The 25878-nt window shown below is 46.9% G+C and overlaps 1 protein-coding gene across 1 annotated transcript in view; it reads left to right on the forward strand.

Annotated features, from left to right (window-relative positions):
* The window catches only part of LOC121860376 (nuclear receptor subfamily 2 group F member 1-A-like), a 30650-nt gene extending 9201 nt beyond the window's left edge, over positions 1 to 21449 (forward strand). The window contains exons 4-5 of the mRNA XM_042357497.1: positions 16948 to 17475; positions 21259 to 21449. Coding sequence (XP_042213431.1) covers positions 16948 to 17475; positions 21259 to 21449 — 719 coding nt within the window. The remainder of the gene's footprint in view (positions 1 to 16947; positions 17476 to 21258) is intronic.
* Positions 21450 to 25878: the final 4429 nt, after the last annotated feature.

Raw genomic sequence — 25878 nt, forward strand, 5'->3', positions numbered from 1 at the left:
TGACTTTACACACAGCGACAATATACAGGTAACTTTAAACACTGCGCACAACGCATACATAAGTTTATCTACTGCGCAGTCTACAGATACGGTATATAATGCTTGCGCACTCGACAAATTCGTGACTTTAAAGACTATTATCTCTAGATGCGCTATTTTAAATATTGCGCAGTCTACAAATACATCACTTTACAAAATGCGCACACTGCAGATAATTTATATCACACTGCGCAATCTTCTTTCCCCAGTAACCCCGCACATGATATTGATATTGAAACAGTTTATTTAGCCAGAAAAACACAGATACAGAGTCAATAATAATACCAATATTAACATGGCTATCTCGAAGGCACAGTCTACACGATGCTCACAGGTGATTAATGCGCCACAAACTCACACAGCGCACACAGCCAACAGAGGGCATTAACGTACCACTTTATAATATGTAGAAGCACACACACACACACACACACACACACATTTTTGTACACATATGTCATTCCATTCATCCACATCTCCTTATCCACTCCTCTCTTCCCCTTCTCTCCATCCTCTTCCACACCAACCCCTTTCCCTTCTCCCCTCCCAAACTCATCCCCTCTTCCTCCCATATCCCTCCTTCTCTCCCTCCCTCTTCCTCCCATATCCCTTCTCTTCCTCTTCTTCCACTCATCTCCCTGACTCTCCTCTTCCACTCATCTCCCTCCTTCCCTCCCTCCCTCTCCTTCTCCACCCATCTCCCTCCTCCTCCTCCTTACCCTCACCCCCCACTTACATTTCCAGTTGAAAAATCAATATAGCAGTCGACAGTCTTACTCCAGAGAGCCCGTGTTGTGGCAGCCTGGAGGTTATCTACCACACACACACACACACACACACATTTACACACTGATACACACACAAACACACACACACACACACACACACACACACACATTTACACACTGATACACACAAAATCATGCATACTCACATACATACACGCATACACATACGTACACACAGATTATTTTATTATTATAGATAGACACACACACACACACACACACACACACACACACACACACACACACACACATAACTCGTCTTCCAAATATATTCCTCCTTAACTGTTTCCATATCCACTGAAAACTGAATAAATAAAAGTACACATATTTTCCTCTTGATTGTATTGTCCATCTTAAAGTCTTTCCATCTCACGCTTCTGAACCAAGAGTGTAGAGATGTCAGTCAACCTTTCGTCAATCTTCACACGGAAACATAGATTTAGGCCTCAACTGTCAGATTCCCTTCCCTGTTGTGTTGCATAGGTGATCTGAACCCTGCCACCACCATCTCCTCCTCGTCCCCCTTTGCCCATGCCCTTTGCCCCCTTATCCATGAATGACCAACTACCCACCAACGGTCGGTCAAGATACCCATCACGGCCCACATTGAACCTGACCCTTAAATAATCCACGACTCTGAGAAATCAAAGAGAGAGAGAGAGAGAGAGAGAGAGAGAGAGAGAGAGAGAGAGAGAGAGAGAGAGATTTAATCCGAATCACAACAATAAAACCTTCCCGAAATTTAAATGTGTTGAGGGAGGTAGGTAAGGGAGGCTGTGTGGGTGTGGGTCAGGGAAGTAGGGTCGGGTCTCAGGGTAAGGGAAAGCTAGTACAGTAACCTTAGGGATAGTAGGGTCGGGGCCGTGAGAACCTGTCTCAATGTTCGTCAGGGGCCTTCTGTGTCCCCGCCCCTAGACCAGTACTAACACACCTATACAAACTTGCCATTCTAACCTGGAGGGAAATGGTGGAGGAGGAGGAGGTGACGTGAAGGTTGAGAATGAGGTGGAAGAAGATGTGATGGAGGAGAGAAAAGGGGAGGAAGGAAGGATGGGGAGTGAAGGAGGGAGGGATGGGGAGTGAAGGAGGGAGGGTGGGGAGTAAAGGAGGAGGGATGGGGGAGTGAAGGAGGGGAGGGATGGGGAGTGAAGGAGGAAGAGAATAGAGTGAAGGAAGGGATGGAAAAGGGAGGGAGAATAGGAAGTGAAGGTGGGAGGAGTGAAGAAGGGGAGGAGAATAGGGAGTGGAGGAGGAGAGGAGGAGTAGGCAGTGAAGGAGGGAAAGAATAGAGTAAAAAAAAAATAAACGAGTGGATTGATGAAAATAATTATTGGACCAACTCACCTGTATTACTCCACCACCTGTACTGCTCCACCACACCTACTCCACCACCTGTACTGCTCCACCACACCTACTCCACCACCTGTACTGCTCCACCACACCTACTCCACCACCTACCACCACCCCCCACACCACAATCCACTCCATCACAAAATAATAAAATGACTCTCACCCCCACCCTCCTCCCCTGGTATGATGGTATCCCCCTCATTTATGTTACTACTCCCCTCCCCATCTAATTTCCCCATCCCCCCCCCTTCATTATATTCCCATCACTACCCCTCTATCAACTTGTATTTTCTCTCTCTCTAATATTTCCATTATAAATATTATGTACCAATTCCTTTTCTCTCTTATTTATTACTTCCCCTCTTCTGTATTTTTCCTCTCCCACATCCTTACTTCCCTTCTTCTCTTCTCTCCTTTTCTCTGTATGTTTCTTCTTCCTTCCCTTACTCCCATCATCGCTTTTTCATTTATCTGCATCTTTCTCCTTTCCTTCCTTCCTTCCTTCCTTTTCCTTTTTTAATCACCATCAACTTCCTCCCATCTCACCATCCATCGAAGTCAATCCTAAGGGGAGGTATGGAGGGTGTAGGAGGAGGAGAATGGGTGAGGACATGGGAAAAGGATGAAGTGAGTACACGGGGGGGGAGGGTAAACTAATATGGGAGTGGGGTGGGAAACAGGAGTGGGGGGGGAGGAAGAAACATGGGTGAAGGAAATAGGGAGGGAGGGAGGTGGAGAGAGGGAGGGAGGGTAGGGGAGACAAAGGGAGGCTGTGGGGGAGGTTGTTACCGTTCAATGTGGAGATTTATCGTTTCTCCCGCCCCACGCCAAGGTCCACACCCACCCACCCACGCCCCCCACGCCAAGGTCCACTGCCACTCTTGTCTTGCTAAAACCCAGGTAAACCAGCTCTCTGTTGTTAAACAGGTAAACCAGCTCTGTTATTAAACCCAGGTAAACCGGCTCTCTCTGATGTTAGACCTAGGTAAAACCCAGCTCTCTGTTAGTAAGCTAGGTAAACCGGCTCTCTCTGTTGCTAAACCTAAGGTAAACCGACTCTCTGACTGTTAGACCCAGGTAAACCGACTCTCTCTGTTATTAAACAGGTAAAGCGACTCTCTCTGATGTTAGACCCAGGTAAAGCGACTCTCTCTGCTGTTGAGCCCAGGTAAGCGGCTCTCTGCTGTTAAGCCCAGGTAAACCGACTCTCTCTTTCGTGTCAACCAAATAACCATGCTCTCTAACCTAACTTATCTTAAACTAACCTAACCTGATCTAGGTAATCCAGACAGTTTAGTTACTTAACCTTGATCAAGCAGACAGCCACGTTGAGTTGAGTGAGCAGAATTAGCTGGATAAGTAAAATTTGCTGGGAATAGCGGAGTTATATGGGTAGAGGAGTTAGTTGGGATAGCGGAGTTAGCTGAGTTACTGGAGTTAGCTGAATGAGTAAAGTTTGCTGGAGTAGATGGGATGGCGGAATTGGCTAGGGTAGCACAGTTAATTGGGTTAGCGGAGTTAGCTGGGTTTGCAGAGTTAGCTGGGTTAGCGGGGTTAGCTCAATTGAGCTGTTTATAGCGTGGCAGCTGGCGGTGTGTTTTGCTGGGTGATTTTGCTTTAAATGTCAGCTAAAGGTTAGCATGGGAAACTACCCTCCCATTATTTATATTTCCTCACTACACACACACACACACACACACACACACACACACACACACACCTCTACATACGTATACTTGTGTGTGTATGTGAGTGTGTGTTTGTTTAGAATACATCATCACTCTACTCACACACTGTGCACATTAATGTACACACTTAACCAGTATACCCATGAACACTTAACCTAACCTAACCAAACCTAACCTAACCTAACCTAACCTACACTTACCAGTATATACACCGTCATCTCCTACTATGGTATAAATACTAACATATATTCAAGTGAGTTAAAAATCTAACCAATATACCGGTATACTAATTAAACCAACTTAACTCCAGTATATTCATGTCAAGTTATACTCAAGAGATGGATCCTCGGATATAACCAACACCACGATATACTAGCTAACTAACTAGACGACCGTAACATATCTCAAGGGTATGCTCGTGGTGGGGGTGGGGTTGACGTCACTTTCAGAAACAGATAATGTAATCGGACATACCTCTACCTGTACCTGATTTCCTGAAACATTTATACAGGTAATTATCACCATACGGGGGGGGGGAGGGGGGGGAGTAACTGAATGATGCTTCTTTCATTTTGCTTTCATTTAAATAAACTAATAAACCTAACTACAAAAACCACCACCATAACAAAAACATAATTAGTATAAATAAATAAATAAATAAATACCTACTTATCATCGTCATACACACGTGGTAAAGACTCATATTGCTTCACTGAGTCTTACGAAGCATCACTCGAAACTTCGCTCGATCTTTAAGACGTCCTGTAAACATTGACCTCGTAAAGGGTAATGAGAGAAAAGTGTAATGTGTATGCGGTATTCATGGTACCATAGTAGGAATCAAAACTACCATACCAAGACCTTAAGAGTACCACAATTGCTTAAAAGTACCATTACCATTAAACAACTCAGAGAAATATTATATCATGCCCTAAAAAATACCATGATAGCGGTAGAGTACCATGACATATCGTTAATGGGTATTATATCGACCCTTAACGTACCAACCACAAGACTACAATACCAAGTACCAAAAATACCATACCAAGACCCAAAAGTACCATACCAGCCCCAAAATCATACCAATTCATAACGTAGTACATACCAAACTACACAAACACGATACCGAGTCCAAGGCATCACAACAAGTCCTGAAAATACATACCAACTACCATGCTAGAGTTCCACTTACCCCCTCCTCACCTAGGACTGTCTGCCTGGCTGCTTGGAGAGGAACCTGTTTCATTTTTATATGCTAGTGCGGTGGTCATTAATCTTGAGGGGCGAGGCAGTGAATGTTAATGTTGTCTGATGGACTGTGTTTGATGTTTGTTAGTGAGGGAAAGGGGGTAGGTTAGGGGGGTTAGGGAAAGGGAGGGTGGGAGGGAAGGGGTTAGGGAAAAGGTAGAGACGAAGGTAAGAAAGTGAAACAGACTTGTTGCTAGTATAATACGTAGTGGTTTTATGTAAGTGCTTTGTGTGTGTGTGTGTGTGTGTGTGTGTGTTCACCTCAAGAGAAGGGGTGAAATGGGTGGTGTTGCAATGATCTTGACAGATAACACCAGGGGAAAGTAGTTATTGTTGTTGTTGTTTTGTTTACGTGTCGTTATCTCTCAGCTCTTAAGGACAAGGTCGTGTCTAGATAATGACATAAGATGAGAGAAAGTGTCCAAGCTCATAACACAAGACACACTCAAGTATCTCCACGCACTTAATATTTCCACTCGAGATTGAGTCAAGGTCCTCCACGCAGTAACATTAGTCGTATTAATAAGAGGTACAACGAGATCTACTGAATCAGGTCCAGGTGAACGCCAGGTACATATAGGTGTCCATACTAGTACTTTAAATACACTCAGGTACCTCCATGTACTCATACTTGTTCTCTAGATACACTCAAACGTCTCCATGTACTCACACTTTTACCCGATACACTCAGGAAACTCCATATACTCATTCTTATACTCTAGATACACTCAAACAACTTCATGTACTCATACTTATACTCTAGATACTCTGAAACACATTCATATACTCATACTTATAATCTAGATACACTCAAACACCCCCATGTACTCACACTTTTACCCGATACACTCAGGTACCTCCATATACTCACACTTGTACTTCAGACACACTCAGGTACTTCCTCACACTCATCTGTTTCAAGGACTCCACCGTGAAGAATTCCATCTGGAGTTTGGGTCTAAATTCTCGTGAGTCGTATGTTAATGTTGTCCCTTAACTGGAGATCCGAGAACGGAGATCGTTAACGAAGAATCTCAGTGAACATCTTAGGCGATTTTCCTGCCAGATTCCCGTAGATAAAGTGAGCCAGTTAGATAACCAGTGTGGGATACAATTCACCCTGTGAGCCTTTAATTATCCTGTGTCTTGTATTTCGTAATTCGGCATATTTTCGATAATTTTGCATCTTTTGATAATTCGGCATCTTTTTCATAATTCGGCATCTTTCATAATCCAGCATCTTCTTCATAAACTTACAACCTTATTTCTCATAAATCGACATCTTTTGATAACTCGGCATCTTTCATAATTCGGCATCTTTTGATAACTCGGCATCTTTCATAATTCGGCATCTTTTTCATAAACTGACAACCTTATTTCTCATAATCCGACGTCTTAGTTTTCCTAGTCTCATATCAACAAAATCTATGTAGAGTTTAAGCCGCCCAATGTGAACCATGTCCTCAGGTAATGTTATCATGAAGGCTGGTCATGATGAACGTGTTAGTGCTTGAACATACACAGTATCCAAGGTGTGTGTGTGTGTGTGTGTGTGATATTTCTTTAAGGTTAACTAAGGTATATCACTAACGCTATATTATACGTTTTTCGCCCTATAGTAAACAATATAAATGTTTGACAATATCAGTGAGTTTATATGGAATTTAACAACGGTTTTAGATTAATGTTATTAAGAAGGGGAGAGAATATGTGACAATGGTTGTGCGAGAGGTTGAAGGGTGGGTGTGGGTGGGTGGACACCATGTTAGTGTGTGGGTGGGAGGATGAGGGATTCCTGGACTTGTGTGAGGGTTGGTAGGTGACAGTTACAGGTAGCGAGGGAGGTGGCAGGACCCGGGTTATCAATAAGCATGTGTGGCCGCTTCCCACGCCCCCTCCCTTCCCCGCCCCTGCCTCGGCCACTTCCTGGGAAGGTGTGGCAGATGGCCTGCCCTGACGGTCACCCTGAGCCCTTGCACACTTTCACAAGAAGGTAAAACCGTGTGAAAATCTTATAACTCCTTAACTGCCTTACATCCTCGAACGACCAAACCAACAGTCTCTGAACACCCACGCCTGCCTCCCTGCCCTCCACCACCCCTACCACATAACTTAAAATAAAAACATTACGAATGCCAATTTATATGCTAATGAGATGTAACTTACATCCCCATGAGTTTTATTTATGTCATAGTTCTTATGAATTTGTACGTTCCGGCATCAGCCCTCGTAAAAGAATAAATGACAATACGGTCTTTAAGTCTTTGGTAGGTGGGGAGAGGGTGCCCCAAGTGGCTCAGTAGGGAGGGTAGAGGCCAACCCCCTTAACCAGTGACCATTAAGGATCACCCTCCTACCTGTATAACATAAGATTCTCGACAGTTTGTGATGTTGGTGTTTGGTATTGTAATGCTGGCTGGCTGGGGGGACGTTTATCGTGCCGGGATAATGTGTTCGGGTGGCAAACTGAAAACTTGGTGACTGGTAAATATATCCCAGTATATTCTCGGCAACTCGTTAGCTCGTTTAACGTGACTACATCTCGATCTGTCTTTATTCATAAGGAAGGACACCACACGTTAACTATACAAACACCTGCAATATATACACATACATTCACACAAACACAGAGAAATTTATACATACAAATATACAAACAAACACATCGTTTACATAAAAACATGTACGTAGGTCGGCTAAAAGATAATTGTACACACATAAATTTACATAGAGATCAGCTTGGACACAGGGTGGATGGACTACGGTGCGTACACACACACACACACACACACACACACACACACACACAACACACACGTGGGAAGCTGAGTAAGTGGTAGGATAAACATCTTGTGGGGGGAAAAGCAACTCTCATATGGGAAGATGTACAATTGATAACGAGCTATTGAAAGTAAGGCCTCCCTCCCTTCCTCCTCCCTCCCTCCCTCTCTCCTTCCCTTCCATCCGCCCCTCCTTCCCTCTTAGCGTCCTTCCCTTCATTATTCTACTCTACCCTCTTCTCCCCCCCTCGTATCTTCCCCTCTCCTCTCTCTCCACTTCCTCACTATTCCATTCCTCTTCCTCCCATCTTTACTTCTTTCTCGTCCCTTGCGTTGTTCTCTACCCTGACCTTCCCTTCCATTTCTCTTCCCTTTCCTCCCTTCCCTCCCTTCCCAACCTTCTCCTTCCTACCCCTTACCCTTTACATGCACTCTCCCCTTTATCTCACATTTCTCATCCCCCAATTAACACCTCCCACTCACCCCCAACCCAACACCTCTCCACACCCCTACTCAACACCTCCCACTCACTCCCCCAACCCAACACCTCCTCCACACTCCCTACTCAACACCTCCCACTCACTCCCCAACCCAACACCTCCTCTCCACACTCCCCTACTCAACACCTCCCACTCACTCCCCCAACCCAACACCTCCTCCACACCCCTACTCAACACCTCCCCTCTCACTCCCTCATACCCAGCACCACCTCACTCTTCCCACTTCCTCCATCTCCCCTCTCCCTCTCACTTCCTCCCCTATCCTCGCTCCCCTCACTTGCCCCACAAAACTTATCCGTGTCAGGGAAATCAATGCTGCGTATGATCAAGTTTCAACTCCTCCGATGACAACATGATAATCACAGAGAGAGAGAGAGAGAGAGAGAGAGAGATAACCACACCTGTGATAACGTTTTTGTCTCTATCCTTCACCTCGTCTTTCTCTTCTTCTCGCTCTTCCTCCTTATATTCCTTTCTTCTAGTTTTCCTCCTCCACCTCTTCCTTCTCCTCTACTTCCTTCTAATCCAACTGATATTCCTTCGCGGTTTCTCCTTTTCTACTCCTCTTCTTCTTCCTCCTTTTACCCCTTATCTTCTCGTCTTCCTCTTTCCTTCTTGTTATACCTTTTCCTTATCATTCCTTGTTCTTTCTCCCCCTCCTTCCTACCCTCTCTTGTTCCTCCTACTCCACCCCACCTCTTTTGTTCCTCTTCCTCCTCTTCCTGCACACCTATTCTTCCTCCTCTTCCTACACACCTATTCTTCCTCCTCTTCCTACACACTTTATTCTTCCTCTTCCTACACACCTCTTGTATCTCCTCTTCCTCCTTTCCTATACGTTTCTCTTCCTCTTCCTTCTTCACACCGTCTCTTATTCCTCCTTGTGAGCTGTTCCTTGGTGTGAGGCGAGCGTTATGACACAGCGATATTAATGACACCTGGCTCTGTTATTAATGATCCTACCCGCATTCCAGCCAGCTGTTAAGTCCTATTCCTTCCTACAAGCTGAGACACCTTCCCTCACCACCTCCCTCCGTCCTGTCACCTCTTGTATTTCCTCCTCCTCCTCCTCCTCCTCCTCCTCCTCCTCCTCCTCCTTCTTCTTCTTCTTCTTCTTCTTAATAATAAATAATAATAATTAACTGTTTATTGAAAATTTGCAGCCCGAAGGCTGAAAATATACATTGGACATAAATGACTTATTACATACATTGGTGGTTTAACAAAAGCCTTCATTAGAGAAAGGTAAAGGAACATACAGTGAACATACAGATTAATGTAGATGTTGAACAGCAAACTCGTAGTGTAGTAACTCCCTCCCAGATGGTGTTAGGAGGAACTCACGTGGTGTAGTAGTTCTCAGATGGTGTTATGAGGGACCAGGCGTGGTAGTAATTCCCCGCAGATGGTGTTATGAGGGCCTCACGTGGGTAGTAATTCCCTCATAGATGGTGTTATGAGGGACCTAACGGGTGTGTAGAATTCCTCACAGATGGTGTTATGAGGGACCTCACGTGGTGTGTAATTACCTCAGATGGTGTTATGAGGCCTCACGTGGTGTAGTAACCCCACAGATGGTGTTATGAGGGCATCACGTGGTGTAGTAATTTCACAGATGGTGTTATGAGGGAACACGTGGTGTAGTAACTCTCACAGATGGTGTTATGAGGGGCCTCACGTGGTGTAGTACCTCACAGATGGTGTTGAGGCCTCACGTGGTGTAGTAACCTCACAGATGGTGTTATGAGGGCATCACGTGGTGTAGTAACTCTCACAGATGGTGTGAGGGGCCTCACGTGGTGTAGTAACTCCTCGCAGATGGTGTTATGAGGGCATCACGTGGTGTAGTAATTCTCACAGATGGTGTTATGAGGCATCACGTGGTGTAGTAATTCTCACAGATGGTGTTATGAGGGGCCTCACGTGGTGTAGTAACTCTCGCAGATGGTGTTATGAGGCCTCACGTGGTGTAGTAACCTCACAGATGGTGTTATGAGGGCATCACGTGGTGTAGTAACTCCTCACAGATGGTGTTATGAGGGGCCTCACGTGGTAATTCTCACAGATGGTGTTATGAGGGCATCACGTGGTGTAGTAACTCCCTCACAGATGGTGTTATGAGGGGCATCACGTGGTGTAGTAACTCCTCACAGATGGTGTTATGAGGCATCACGTGGTGTAGTATCCTCACAGATGGTGTTATGAGGGGCCTCACGTAGTGTAGTAACTCCCTCCCATATGGTGTTAGGAGGGACCTCACGTAGTGTAGTAATTCCCTCACAGATGGTGTTATGAGGGGCCTCACGTGGTGTAGTAATTCCCTCGCAGATGGTGTTATGAGGGACCACGTGGTGTAGTAATTCCCTCACAGATGGAGTTATGAGGGACCCCGTGGTGTAGTAATTCCCTCACAGATGGTGTTATGAGGGGCCTCACGTGGTGTAGTAATTCCCTCGCAGATGGTGTTATGAGGGGCCTCACGTGGTGTAGTAATTCCCTCACAGATGGTGTTATGAGGGACCTGGCGTGGTGTAGTAATTCCCTCGCAGATGGTGTTATGAGGGACCACGTGGTGTAGTAATTCCCTCACAGATGGCGTTATGGGGGACCTCACGTGGTGTAATTACCTCACAGATGGTGTTATGAGGGACCTGACGTGGTGTAGTAATTCCGTCACAGATGGTGTTATGAGGGGGGCCTCACGTGGTGTAGTAATTCCTTCACAGATGGTGTTATGAGGGACTTGACGTGGTGTAGTAATTCCGTCACAGATGGTGTTATGAGGGGGCCTCACGTGGTGTAGTAATTCCCTCACAGATGGTGTGATGAGGGACTTGACGTGGTGTAGTAATTCCCTCACAGATGGTGTTATGAGGGACCCTAACGTAATTCATAATAATTCCTCACCGGAAGTGGTGTTATGAGGGCCTGACGTGGTATGGCAATTACCTCACAGATGGTGTTATGAGGACTTGACGGTTGTCGTTTAGCACAGACACACTTACATATTTTATGTACACGATTTTTAGTTCCTGGTTCTATGCCTTCACTTCTTCCCTCACACACACACACACACACACACACACACACACACACACACACACACACCCTTATTCTTCGTGCTGCTTGTCGATGTTTGTAAGCTGACCTCCGCCTGCCCCTAGACACACCCACATAGTTGTAGAGTTCTCTTTTTGCTTGTTGTTACCTGTGGCCTCATCCCCCCCCTCCCCTCCCCACACGCACACACACACACACCCAGTACACACACACATCCTTTCACGCCTCGACACACCCACTTACACATACACCTCGTCATATCTCAATACTCACTCAAATACACACACACACACACACGTACACAAGGTCCCGTAGCGTTCCATGTATTCAGACACTTGCTGATGCTCGCACAAGGTCGGGGGAGCATGGAGGCAGGCAACACCACAGGACAAGGAGCCTCCCTGCACACGGGTCTCGCCTGCATCATTGTGGGGGTAAACTCGGTGGTGAGTGATTATTACCTGAGTGACGTCTGCCTCCATGATTTACACCTGAGACAAGATGATGGCGCATAAATTCCGCGATAAGCTGGTCATTTTTTCACTAATAATCTCTAGTTGATGTTGGGGAAAGGGGGGAAGGAGGGGGGTGGTGGCTGGTGATGTTGGTGACTGTTGGTGAGTGGTGGTGAGAAGTGAGAGGGAAGAGGAGGCGTAGTGATGGTGGTGGTGAGGAGTGAGAGGAAGGAGTGGGTGGTCGTGAGGTGAGGAGGAAAAGTGTGTGTGTGTGGTAGAGGCGGCAGTACTAGATGAGAGGGCCACAAGACAAAAGAATTGCTCACAAGACATGAATGGGAACGGGCCGAGAGAGGGAGGGAGAAAGGGGAGGTTAGGGAGAGAAAGAGGGAGCAGAAGGAAGGAAGATATAGGGGAGAAAGGGAGGGAGATATGTGGATAGAGAGGGAAAGAGGAAGGGAGGATCAAAGGCTAGGGTGAGACAGGTAGGATAGGAGGTAGGAGGGAAGGAGAAAAGGGAGAGGGAAAGAATGGGAGAAGGGAGGGAGAGAGGGAGGAGGGTAGGGAGGGTAAGGAAGGAGGGAGGGAGAGGAGGTGAACGTCTCAGAAGACAGTCACAGTAAGGGCGAAGGTTATAATAATGGTGAAACTTCAAGGTGTTCTCTCTCGTCGACGTGTGAGTGTGGTGGTGGGTGTGGCGGCGAGTAGTGTGAGTGTGGTGGTGGGTGTGGCGGCGAGTAGTGTGAGTGTGGTGGTGGGTGTGGCGGCGAGTAGTGTGAGTGTGGTGGTGGGTGTGGCGGCGAGTAGTGTGAATTAACCAGGTGGTGGTGGGTGTGGCAGCAGGCCAGGCTGGGCCGTAACAGGTGGTGGTGTGGCATGTAGATAGTGCCAGTGTGAGTGTGGTGGTGGGTGTGGCGGCGAGTAGTGTGAGTGTGGTGGTGGGTGTGGCGGCGAGTAGTGTGAGTGTGGTGGTGGGTGTGGCGGCGAGTAGTGGGTGTGGTGGTGGGGCAGTAGGTGTGAGTGTGGTGGTGGGTGTGGCGGCGAGTAGTGTGAGTGTGGTGGTGGGTGTGGCGGCGAGTAGTGTGAGTGTGGTGGTGGGTGTGGCGGCGAGTAGTGTGAGTGTGGTGGTGGGTGTGGCAGCGAGTAGTGTGACTGTGGTGGTGGGTGTGGCGGCGAGTAGTGTAGATAGTGTTGATGGTCGGGACTGTGGTAGTAGACGAAGGGGATAGATTAGGCTAGTGTTGAGGGAGACAGAGTTTTGTTGGGATCTAGAAATAGCGCGCGCGTGTGTGTGTGTGTGTGTGTGTGACGAATATCTACCAGGTGTATCAGACAGGAGTTGATGAAGAGGAAGTTGTCGAGGACAGAGCCAAGGTTGAACTGGCTGTAGTAATATAAAAATGTACGCAAAATCCACGCTTACGTGGGCCTGACGTGCGCTGATTGGCCCACGCCCACCATGACGTTTACTACAGTCCTTAAGTGAGGTTTAAGGTTTAAGTTTTAGGTTTAACATATTTCTTTAAGGTTTATAAGTTTGTGCAATTTATGTCGTAAGGGCTTGTGATGGTCAGTTGAACACCATAAAGGATAAGAACCAATCGGAGAATATTTTGCCCCCATACACGTGGTTTCTGCCCGGTGGGAGGGTTAAAGGGAGGGGGGGTCGTCGGGGTCAGCTTTCTGATGATGCCGTCAGCTTATAAGGCGGCGGACACAGTTCTAAGAGCCTCCTTGCCACTGGGGATCATTTTATTTACATAATAATTATCACAACCGGCTGCTGCTATTGCTGAGAGAGAGAGAGATTATGCATGTATGTATGTATGTATGTATATATGTATGTATGTATGTATGTATGTATGTATGCATGTATGTATTACCACTACGCACACACACACACACACACACGGGTCTCACCACCAACACCACAACTACCCAACGCTTCCGACGCCCCATTAGAAAAAAACCACACACGAACTAATTGGATTCTTAACATACGTAATGATCGAGCCACAAGAATATACCAGCAATACCTTAACAACTATGACTGCTACCCTCCCTTAAGGCATTTTGACGAGAGAGAGAGAGAGAGAGAGAGAGAGAGAGAGAGAGAGAGAGAGAGAAAGAGAGAGATACGATGTCTAGATCAAGAGAAAGACACCAAGGATGTTTTTGGTATTACTCATAAACGATATTCAGATGAAGTTTCTTTATCATTATTACAAATTTAAAACACAGACATTATCGCACAAAAGAAAACAAAACACGTACGACCTTGTTCCTGATAAGATCTTAAGTGAGTAGTGCTTGATGCTCTCAGTTGGTGTATAAATGCGTAAACAATGAGGAGAGAGTGTGAAGCAGGGAGTAGTGTATCAGTCACTCCTGGGATTCACACTTGACGACTCACATGGTATTGACGTCCTGATGTAAATGTGTTGCTATAGTGGGGAGGGAGAGGGGAGGTATAAGGGGGGAGAGGGATGAAGGGGAAGGGAGAGGGATGGTGAGAGGGAGGGAGTGATTAAAGTCGACTGTCATCTCTCTCGGCCACTATCACCCACAAGGTCGTTCTGATGATTGTACAATACATCAAGTAAAAATATTATTAAAAAAAAAAAGAAAAAAAGATGATTAATGGTGAGGTGAAACGGACGCATCACCAAACTAATCTTGCGACACGTTTACGACTACGACATAACATCTGATACGACCCCCCGACGTATGACAAAAAAAAAATATGTACAACACGACACGATACCATACGTGACTCCAACACAAAACACAATATCACACGCTGCCCCAAACGACATACCACGACATAACGACACGACGCAACACACAATATGACGTACAGTATGACCCTACAACACACTAGATGGATTATAAGACAGTGGTGAAGCTCTTGGTGGTGTTACCTGTCTTCAATGTTGCTCTTACCTTAGGCGTCAGTAAGCAATTACCTTGTGTTTACCTGCCGTTAGCTTCGAGGGGTCTAGGTTCTCCCCTCCCCCCACCCCGCCCCCATCCGCCCCTCACATCCTAGCCCTGTCTCTTGCCTAATCAGAGAGAGAGATAGAGAGAGAGAGAGAGAGAGAGAGAGAGAGAGAGACACACACGACTTCATACACTATATTACATCAGTAGCCATCACTCTCAACCACACACAAGTACATCAATTACACTATGACAAACAACGATGAAACGACGAAACAGTAATTACCTCTACTTGATATTTGCTGACTAAGGTAAAACAATGTAAACAATACCTGAAACAACACGTGAAAAGGGGGATCGAACCCTCCAAGCAGCGGGTCTGGGAGCGTCTTGTGCGATGCCAATATTTTATCATTACAGTCCGACGTTATCTCCCTCCCTAACTCGCTGTGGATCCTTACTGATGTATTGCCAAAAATTCAATTAGGATCTGGCGGCGAGGAACTGGTAAATTAGTGGACTTCGAGGCTCTTATGAATATTTCATCCCTCCGTCGGTGGTGGCATGGGAACCTGCGACCCTCCCTCCGCCTCGTTCTCCTCTTCCTCCTCCTCTTCTTCCTCCTCTTCTTCTTCCCACGGGGATCGAAAGTAACCATGATGGCTCAGTATACCATAGATATTTAATCAACACAAAGGAAGTTATAGTTTCACTCCAGATTTATCGATAGCTGTTGTCTCAAGTCGCTTGTGGAGATGAAGGCGCGGGTTGGTACAGCCAGAGTAAATATTGACACGGGTTCAAGCCCAACATTTGTCTTAAGATTAAACCAATTACACTTTTAAGTCTGATGCTGTGGGAGGTCTGAGCGAGGCCGTGACGTGCCCCGCCAGCCTTGCCACTTGTACGGGCGTCACCCTGGCCATCCATCATCCTCCGGGGGTAGATGGGAGACACCTCCATACCTCAACACTCTCTCATTAACTATCTCCGTCTGGCATCTCTGTGTTACCTGCTAACTATGGAAGTGTGGCCGCGGGTTAGAGTGCAGGAGCAGACAGCAACAGATGAGCTAGAATGAGTAAGAAGAGGCAAACAGCAGGTCGGCTTTGTTAGTGCTCACTTTGTATCTGTACTTTTTTTCCGGTTAAATAAACTATTTCAGTCAATCAATCAACCAGTATGTGACGTACAGCAGTAGGGAAGGGTGACAGGTATCAGCAGTGTTGGGTCACCTGCTGTGCTCGTGAGGCGGCCGGCCACCACCTGCACCTTTTTATTGACTGTGTTTTCACTGATATGTATATCTGAATACCCAGGTATATTATATATTTAGTAGACACTTGTATACAGGAGGTGTGGATAAAGTTTTACGATGCTAAGAATGAGGTAGGGAGGGACAGCAGAGTTCCCTGGGGGTGGGGGGAGGGAGGTGGCGTGGGGTGAAGATTAACACGACTAGTGGCACCCGCCAGCACCAGTATAATTACCATGATTACTTTTTACCTCTGGCTACAGTCACATGTGTTAGTATGATAACTGCTTCACTAGTTGTATCTTCTCGACGCAGTGTCAACAAATGTTTTCTTGAGGGACGTTTACACAACCATCCAACAGAACAGTAATTACAGTTAAACTTAAACAACAAAATCCAAATATACTCCAGGTGTTATGATTTATGGTATTTTCACAGTGTTTATGATAATATATAACTAATAACAGTAGTGGACTGGTACATCAGCTCAGCCTTAGTACTGACGCCTGGTGCTCCACGTGGGTTCTGGGCCACAAGCCACAACCTGGGGGAGATCCGGGGTACTGACCAACACCGCCTTCGGGAGCAAATTGCTGGAAATTAATGGCTGCTGACTGAGTATGAATCTCCGTTAGTCAACTGGTTATGTTGTTGTGCACGAGTGCACCTTGACTGTCTTCCCTGAATCCTGGCCGGTAACTCGCAGGGTGGGTGGTACTTAGTGCCCGTCACTATCAATCAGTCCTTGAAATTGTATTTTTTGTCCTTAAGGATGAGTGTGTGGTTTTATCTGTGTTATAACTGCTTATTGAAGTGCTAACGTGTGCTGTGTGTTTCTTTACAGCTGTGCAACGCGGCCGCATCCCGCCGTCCCAGGGGATGGGGATGCCCAGCCAGTTTATGGCCAATGGTGACACCCTCAACGGTCACAGTTACCTGTCCTCCTACATCTCCCTGCTGCTGCGTGCCGAGCCCTTTCCCACGTCTCCTTACGGCCAGTGCATGAACGCCAACAACATCATGGGCGTGGACAACATCTGCGAGTTGGCATCACGGCTGCTCTTCTCGGCCGTCGGCTGGGCCAAGAATATCCCCTTTTTCCCAGAGCTGCAGGTGACGGACCAAGTAGCGCTGCTGCGGCTGGTTTGGTCTGAGTTGTTCGTGCTGAACGCTTCCCAGTGTTCCATGCCCCTTCACGTGGCGCCGCTGCTGGCCGCCGCTGGCCTCCACGCCTCGCCCATGGCGGCCGACAGAGTGGTCGCCTTCATGGACCACATCCGCATCTTCCAGGAGCAGGTAGAGAAGCTGAAGGCTCTCCACGTGGACTCCGCAGAGTACTCCTGCCTCAAGGCCATCGTCCTCTTCACCTCAGGTAAGTCACTCAACAGCGACTCACGTGAGGCTGATGTTGCCAGAGCCTCCTGAGATAACATGTTTATGTCCTGGCTCCTTTATATCTTCTGTGAGTCGGTCTTATTGGGAAGGAAGTTCTGAACCAGAACTAAATATTGTCAAAACCTTCCTTGTTACCAGAGTAAAACACGCGACCATCTAACATGCTTCATTCATTAACTCCAAATATTAAGACAAAGTTTTCCTGAAAACAACTAAATGTTTTTCTGCGCAGCTGTGTCTCAGTAGGCAGGTGTTTTTATCCTTGGCTGCTAGTGTAGCAGATGTGTCAGCAGGGCTCACCTCTGCCCCTGCTCTCTTAATCAGCCATACACCGCCTCTACTATATATATATATATTTTTTTTTATTGGGCACTCCCCTACATCCTTGTGTAAGGTGAAGCGCAGAAGCGTTTACATCGCCCAACAGGTCTTGCCTTTATGTCTCATGAGTTAAGGGCGTAGAAGCCTGAAGAGTCAAGGGAGTAGAAGCCTGAAGAGTCAGTGGTTTATGTCATCAAGTTATTGTAAGCTCCAACAACTCCCTGAATACGAATTCGCAACTTTCGACTTACAACAGGTACCTACTTTACTGCTAGGTGAACAGGGACTAATGGGGGCTAGGGAATCGAACCCGTGACATCTCACTTGCGAAGCAAGAACGGTACCGCTTCTACCACCGGTCCCCACCCTCTACTATATACAAAACAGTACAGACGAGCGAGACCAAGCAGGAGCTGACCTCGCCCGCCCCGGCAGCACAACATACAGAGAGGGTTATCGCCGTGACCCTTATAATCTGCCACCTCGTCAACTGTGTCCCCCTGACGCCCTGTTCTCCCCTCCTTATGTTTACAAAGTGGCCTCCACCTCATCCCCTTCCTACTCCTCAACCCTCTCCCCCCAAACACCACTCATTCTCCCCCCTCGCCCCAAACATTCCTCACCCTCTCCCCCCTCGCCCCAAACACCCTCCACCCTCTCCTCCCTCGTCCCAAACACCCCTCACCCTCTCTTCCCACTCTGCCCCTTCCATAACCCACGCTCCCCCTTGTCTCCTGGTCGCCCCTACTTGAGGCGATAAAAAGCTCCAGTGCTTGACCCGCTGCCCATTGTTACCCGCCATGACATCAGCAGGGGCGGCTAGTGACGTCAGCAGGGAACCCTCATTATATCTGACGTTGTGGTTAGTTGTGGAGGTGTTTGTGTGGTGGACGGTGGTGTTTGTGTGGTGACGACGGTGTGTGTGTGTGTGTGTGTGTGTGTGTGTGGTGGTGACAGTGTGTGTTAGAATTACAAATGAATGTCAGGAAATCTTAAGTAACATGTTCCCGGCCACTTGTAGTAGTAGTAGTGTAAGTGAACTTATATAAGGAAATGGAGTCTTACTGAGCGTCCCAGGTGATGACAGGAGAAAAGCTCTCTCTCTCTCTCTCTCTCTCTCTCTCTCTCTCACTTTTGTTCCTTTGCACCCCTTCATGTCAGAGCTGGCCAGCATCCTCGACACAGCCTGCCGTGGCACCTACAGTAATAGTGGTAGACACACACACACACACACACACACACACACCTAATGAGTGTAGGTCCTCCTGCCCCCACCCACCCGTCCCCCCATCACCAAGATTGTCTCACTCTTAAATGATTGAATCACAGATAGACACAAATCAGATACGCAGATAGATAGGTTGATCGATAAAGAAATGATAGATAGATAGATAGATAGATAGAGTAGAGAGAGAGACACACACACACACACACAAACACACACACACACACACATCATTTATACATTTATACACATACAAAATCGACCATGACTTGCGATATATATTTAGAGTTTTATCCAGTATAATTTCCCTATAATATATAACTGTGTCGTGGCTCCATATATAATCATTAATTAGCGAAGAGAATTGATCCAACAAATCTGTTTACTCGGAGTGGATTTAACCTAACTTAACCCTCCGCCCTTCACTGCTTTCACATTCTTACTCCCGCCTCCCACACACACACACCCCAGGCTTCACCACATTCTTACACTACCCACACACCTTCATTCACCTTCTTCTTTCATTCAGATTTTTTTTTCATTCATAAGCCGCCAATCGTACATTCCCATGTCTCTTTGTTTACGTTTCTTCATTCTGATTTTTTTTCTTTCTTTTTTCACAGGTATTTATTCGACTTCATTCATGTTTTTTTTTCACCCATTTACCCTCAATGATTTTACTTCATTCATAAGTATACAAACATTCACTCCGGTGTCCTCATTCACACAGCATCATTCAGCACACACTATTACATTCTTACGCAAACATTCTTCTTCCCCTTGACATTCTCATATTCCAGCAACCAACACACACACACACACACACATTATCTCTCTCACTCTCTCTCTCTCTCTCTCTCCCATCACATTACTACAATCTTGCCTCAATATTTACACATCGCAACGCTTCTGGACTTCACTTCTGTTGCGATTATGAGAGAGAGAGAGAGAGAGAGAGAGAGAGAGAGAGAGAGGAGGAGGACGTATTAAAGAAGTGGGATATTGAGAAACGAATGAAGGAAAGGAGAGAAGAAGGGAGGAGAGGAACAGATAGGAGGTGAAGGGGGAAGGAATGTCAACAAGGGCAGCCGATGATGGCACCCTCAGATAGGTCCTCGTCAGGAGAAAGTCTTGAGGCCTTTGTGGGAGTTATCAGGTCTTCTGGTAGTGTGCTTCTACCTGAGAGAGAGAGAGAGAGAGAGAGAGAGGCTAAGTGTACATAATTTAGTGATACAATTAAGAGTTATGGTCAGTTACATGAAGCAGACAAGAGTTGCCGCCCCTCACACACCCCACCTGCTGGTCCACGCCCACACCTGTCCCTCACACACCATCGCCTGCGGTTCTACGCCCACACCTGTCCCTCACAGACCCCCACGTGCGGGTCCACGCCCACACCTGTCCATCACACACCCCCCACCTGCACCACGCCCACACCTGTCCCTCACACACCATCACCTGAGGTTCTACGCCCCCACCTGCAGGTCCACGCCCACACTTGTCCCTCACACACCATCACCTGCGGTTCTACGCCCACACCCGTCCCTCACACACCATCGCCTGCGGTTCACGCCCACCCGTCCCTACAGACCCCCACGTGCGGGTCCACGCCCACACCTGTCCATCACACACCCCCACCTGCGGCCCGCCCAAACCTGTGCCTCACACCCCACCACCTGCAGCTTCACGCTCACTCCCCCCCTCACACACCGCCCACCTGCCCCCACAAAACCATGCCTCCACACACACACACATCTGCCCACACGCCATCTTACGCTCAGTACGCGTGTAATAAGACCTGCAGGTGGTGGCAGTTTCGGCCCAGAGGTACTTCCTGTTACCTGCTCCCCCCAGCCCTCCCACCCCTATCACCTGAGTAGGAGGGGAAGGAGGGAGAAGAAAAGTGTTGTTGCTGTCGTTCTAAGAAGCACCTCCCCACTCCCTGAGCCTTGGGTGTGTGTTATTAGTTAATCTTCGTTCTTTCGTTAAATTCTGTTTTCGTGAGATTCGTGTGTGTGTGTGTGTGTGTGTGTGTGGCGACAATCATGACCTTCCAGAGAAAGTGTCAGAATAACTCTCAGTCACTCAATACCGACAAATGGCCGCAAATTAGCAGTGATTTCGTGGTTGGGTTATATCTCCCCAAATGTCACCGTCCTACCACACCTCATTACTGAACCACAAATTGGCAGGATTTTTTGTTTCTTTTCTTAGATTATCGTTATTTCAACTTGACACTTGATTACCACTGTGAATATCTGTCTCAGACCTCGATAGTGTGGCGTTATGAGGCACGTGTGAGTCAGGTCCGCCAGCAAGACCAGGAGACCATGAGCTTTAGGGGAAAGGCCATCAGCTGGTGTGGTCTGGGGGGCGGCTACACCTACAATGGAAGGATTGATTGATGACGCCAGTTGACCTTATTGCAGGGCATAACGCAGCCCACCACTACCACCAAAAGGGCACCAAAGGTCACCAATTTATGAAGTAAAAAAAAATTAAACATAGAACGAAGTGTTTGACCGTTAAGGTCAGACACCAGCTTGGCAGAGCTGGACGGTGGTTGTCAATCGTGCCCGGTGACTGACGGCCGACGCACCGCATTTAGATTACATCTTCAATACTTGACTAACCAGAGGCACGTCATTCACACTCCGCTTTGCACTACAATAACCTGTTATCACGCCAAGTTCATCTGGTTATCCATCTTGCCTTAATGTTGCATCAGTTTAAGTAATTATGTGATGGTAATCTCTTTATTAACCTCTAATGTTGGCTTCATGAATATTGTGGTACGTGAGGAGAGGAGAAACCATGGTCTCTCTCTCGTTATCGCCCCTCCTTCACCCTTGATGTTGCACCTCTCCTACTGTTGGTGTTGAGCTGTTGTCTCATTGTTGTTCAGCTGTCAGTTCTGCCGTTGAAAGTGTGTCTGTGTTGGATGTTCCTCCCTGCTGTTGTTATTTACCACTCTAGCTGTCCGTGCTGTTGCGTTTCCTCGATCACGCTGTTGCTGCTGTTACTGACTCTCCAACAGCGTGTAGTGATGGTGGTAAATGTTGTGTTGGTGGTGTTAAGTCAGTGGACCTACACCCCTTATGAACTTACCTGACTTACCTCTCACTCTCCCTAATTCACTCTACCTGACTCAACCTTCCTAATTCACTCTACCTGACTCAACCTTCCTAATTCACTCTACCTGGCAAGATAAAATCGCACTCCGTTTTATGTACACACTCTCTCTAACAAAAATCTGATGAGCTTAGTACCTATCCCTCCCCACCTTCCCCAGATACCTCACCTTTCCCCTCGTCTACCTCCCCTCCCTTGTAACGTGACCTCCCCTCGTCAACGCCACTCCACGTAATCACGACCTCACTTGTACGGCTGTTGGCAAACCCGCGAAATATGACCTGCTGATTGGACCATTATGAGGGAACGCGAGGGGAAGAAGGGCATAAGTAAGCAGGTGACTGTGCTTAAGACTGACTGACTGATTGAATGACCGAATAGGTAAACGAATGATTGATTGGCCAGATTTGTGTGTGTATTATGCATGTACACGGAAATTATAAATAAGATTCGGGAGCCGGTACACGTACACACACACACGCTCCCAATAACAGATTACTAAACATGCACCAGACAATGCTTCCTGTTATACTTTTCTTGGTTCTTCATATGTTACACAAAATCTGTTCTTTATTGCTTCATATCTTACTCAAAATCTGTTCTTTATTGCTTCATATGTTTATAAATGACTCTACCAGTTTGGGTGGGAGAATTGTTAAGTTATCAGTACATGTGTTACCTAAGTCTTATACTCAGATAAGAGGTTGATTACAGGTATGATCATAATGTTGATCACAAAAAAATTATCTTGTTTACCTCTGACATGCTCAATCTTGATCTCACCAGTTTCCCGTTTTCTGTAGCTCCTCCCGTTTTCTGTTGTGTAGGAGGATAACTTAGCTATCTTTCTCGTGTGTCGTGATTGTACGTGATTTTTTGTGTTGTCTGGAGTATTAGTCTTAGTCTTGGAGGATAGACAAAAAGGTGTTCGAATAGAAATGGATTACTGAGTCTCCAATTCCATTCAGTGACAGGATAAATCGGTTGCAGCGAGGCAGGCAGGTAGGAGGAGGGTTAGGTGTAGCCGACGAGCCCGACAGTGACGGAGAAGCCCGCCAACAGGTCACTTCCCTGACCGGAAGTGACGTAACCGCAAACACTGACCCGCCACTCACGCCTCGGAAATTACCGGTGATGAACCAGCGTCGCCGCCGCCTCCGGGAGCCTCGGCCGGCAACTTCACCGACAAATCACGTCAATTTGAGCTTTTTGCTAAGATGTTTTCCGCGTTTCTACCCAGAGGAGCGAGAATAATCGTGCCGGAAGGACTGGAGGCGATCGTTGTCTACGAATTAATTATCCACTGTGATGGTATCTTGAAGATGGTTTACTTGGGGAAGGGGGAGGGCTGTTACACCTGGAGTGGAGGAGGAAGAGGAGGAGTTGCCTATAAGAGACGTAGATGGAGGGGGGAGGCGAAAGAAGTAAATGCAGTAGGAGGGGAGGGGTTGTTGGGAACGAGGGAGGAGGAGTTGCCTGAGGGAGGTGTGGTTACGTGGGAGGAGGTACCTGCTGGGGTCGTGGTGGGGGGAACCAAGTTGTGGATGACCAAAATATGACAGGTGTAAGTGACAGGTGTGGGAGACGGACGTAAGAGACAGGTGACAGAAACGTACAGTATATGAGACAGGTGTGAGAAACGTATATGGCACAGGTGTAAGAAAAGTGTATGGCACATGTGTGAAACAGGTATGACAGGTGTGGGAAACGTGTATGAGACAGGTGTGAGACAGATATGAGACACGTATGTTTGACAAAAGTGACAGGTGTGGGAGCATACTGAGGATATCCAGGGAAGATGAGGAAGGGGAACGGGGGAGGGGAGGAATGGGGAGGGGGAGGGGAGAGGGGAGGGGGTTCCCAATAAACTAGGAAGAAGCTGGTGATGAGAATACTCTTGCCTCGTAGGAAGGATAAAGACTGATCTAGGAGGCAGATATCCCAGGAAGGAAAAAAGTAGACAGGCAGAGTAATCTAGGACTGTGTGTGTGTGAGCTGTGAGAAGAGTGTAGCAAGCTGAGAAGTGTGATCTAAAAGAAAATCTGTTGTGAGCTGAGACACACACACACACAGAGAAGACAAAGGGATGCATTCTTATACCCTTCGCCTGGATGGCTCTGGGGAGACAGGGATACAATTTGGTGGGTGTCTCCAAGGCCTGAGAGAGACATAATAACACAGACTACAGTGACACAGGGGGCGAGGGGGGTCACTCACTACAGCACGACCACCAGAAGGAGTTATGACGAGAGAGAGAGAGAGAGAGAGAGAGAGAGAGACCTTAAGATTTACGTCCAGGTGTAGGATCTCTCTCTCTCTCTCTCTCACATTACCTCATTTGAAGCGACAAAATCGAGTTAGAACTTATAATTACGATGATGAGGCGTTGACTAAATCCTTAAGAACAGCCTTAGGATGATGAGGAGGCTTGTGGAAGGATATAAGGATACACTTATAGGATGAGGGTGGGGGTGGGTGTGAGTCACGCTCGGCTGGCCCTCTTGTTATCCTTGATCTGAGAGAAGGCGCGCGCCCACGCCTGTTTCAGAGGGCAGGGCGCGGGTAAACCACTAAAATGGTGACGGAGGCCAGCTGTAGACGACACATACACACAAACAAACACACATGTACAAACAAACACACACACATATACAAACACACACACATATACAAACACACCTGCACAAACAAACAAACACACACACATATACAAACACACCTGTATAAACAAACTAACACAGATGTACAAACAAACAAACAAACAAACAATTACAAACAAACAAACACACAGGTACAAACTAACACACTCACAAACACACGTACACAGACAAGCACACATGTACAAACAAACACACACACGTACACAAACAAACACACACACGTACACAAACAAACACATAAAAGCAAAAACCAAACACAAATATACAAAACACACACACACACACACACACACACACACACACACACACACACACACACACACACATTTCACTAAGGCTATCCTAACATCTCGACCCAACCTCACCTCATCCAACAGTGAATGGATGACCCAAAACAACAACAACAACAACGAGATATTTCTAAATGGTTAACTCTTGTTGATTCTGGTTTACAGTTAAATAAATAAATGAAATAAATAGGAGGACGGTGATAAATAGGTGAGGATGTAATAGGTGGATTGAATGTGTATTATAAACAGTGGGTGAAAAATAGGAAGTTGTTGTATGTAGGGAGTTGAGAGAGAGAGCGGGATGATAGTTAATCTCTCTCTCTCTCTCTCTCTCTCTCTTGCCTTTTGTCTGTCCACTCTTCTTGTTTACCAACTTCATAAACAACCTAGAATTAAAGAATAAGTAAAGACGAAAAAGAACATGACCTGGACATAGGAAGGCTGAGAGAGGGGGGTAACACTATGGGGTGACACTGTGTGGGAATGACACTGTGTGGGGGTAACACTATGTGGGGTGACACTGTGGGTGACACCATGTGCACACTATGTGGGGTGACACTGTGTGGGGGCGACACTATTTGGGGTGATACACTGTGTGTGGGTGACACTATGTGGTGTGTGACGCCACCTGGGGGTGACACTCATGGGGGTAACACTCATGTGGGGTGACACTGTGTGGGGGTGACACTGTGTGGAGGTGACACACGTGGCGGTGACACTGTGTGGAGTGACACTATGGGGCACACTATGTG

Source organism: Homarus americanus, unplaced genomic scaffold (assembly GCF_018991925.1).
Source record: "Homarus americanus isolate GMGI-L3 unplaced genomic scaffold, GMGI_Hamer_2.0 scaffold57206, whole genome shotgun sequence".
NCBI classification, from domain to species: Eukaryota; Metazoa; Arthropoda; class Malacostraca; order Decapoda; family Nephropidae; genus Homarus; species Homarus americanus.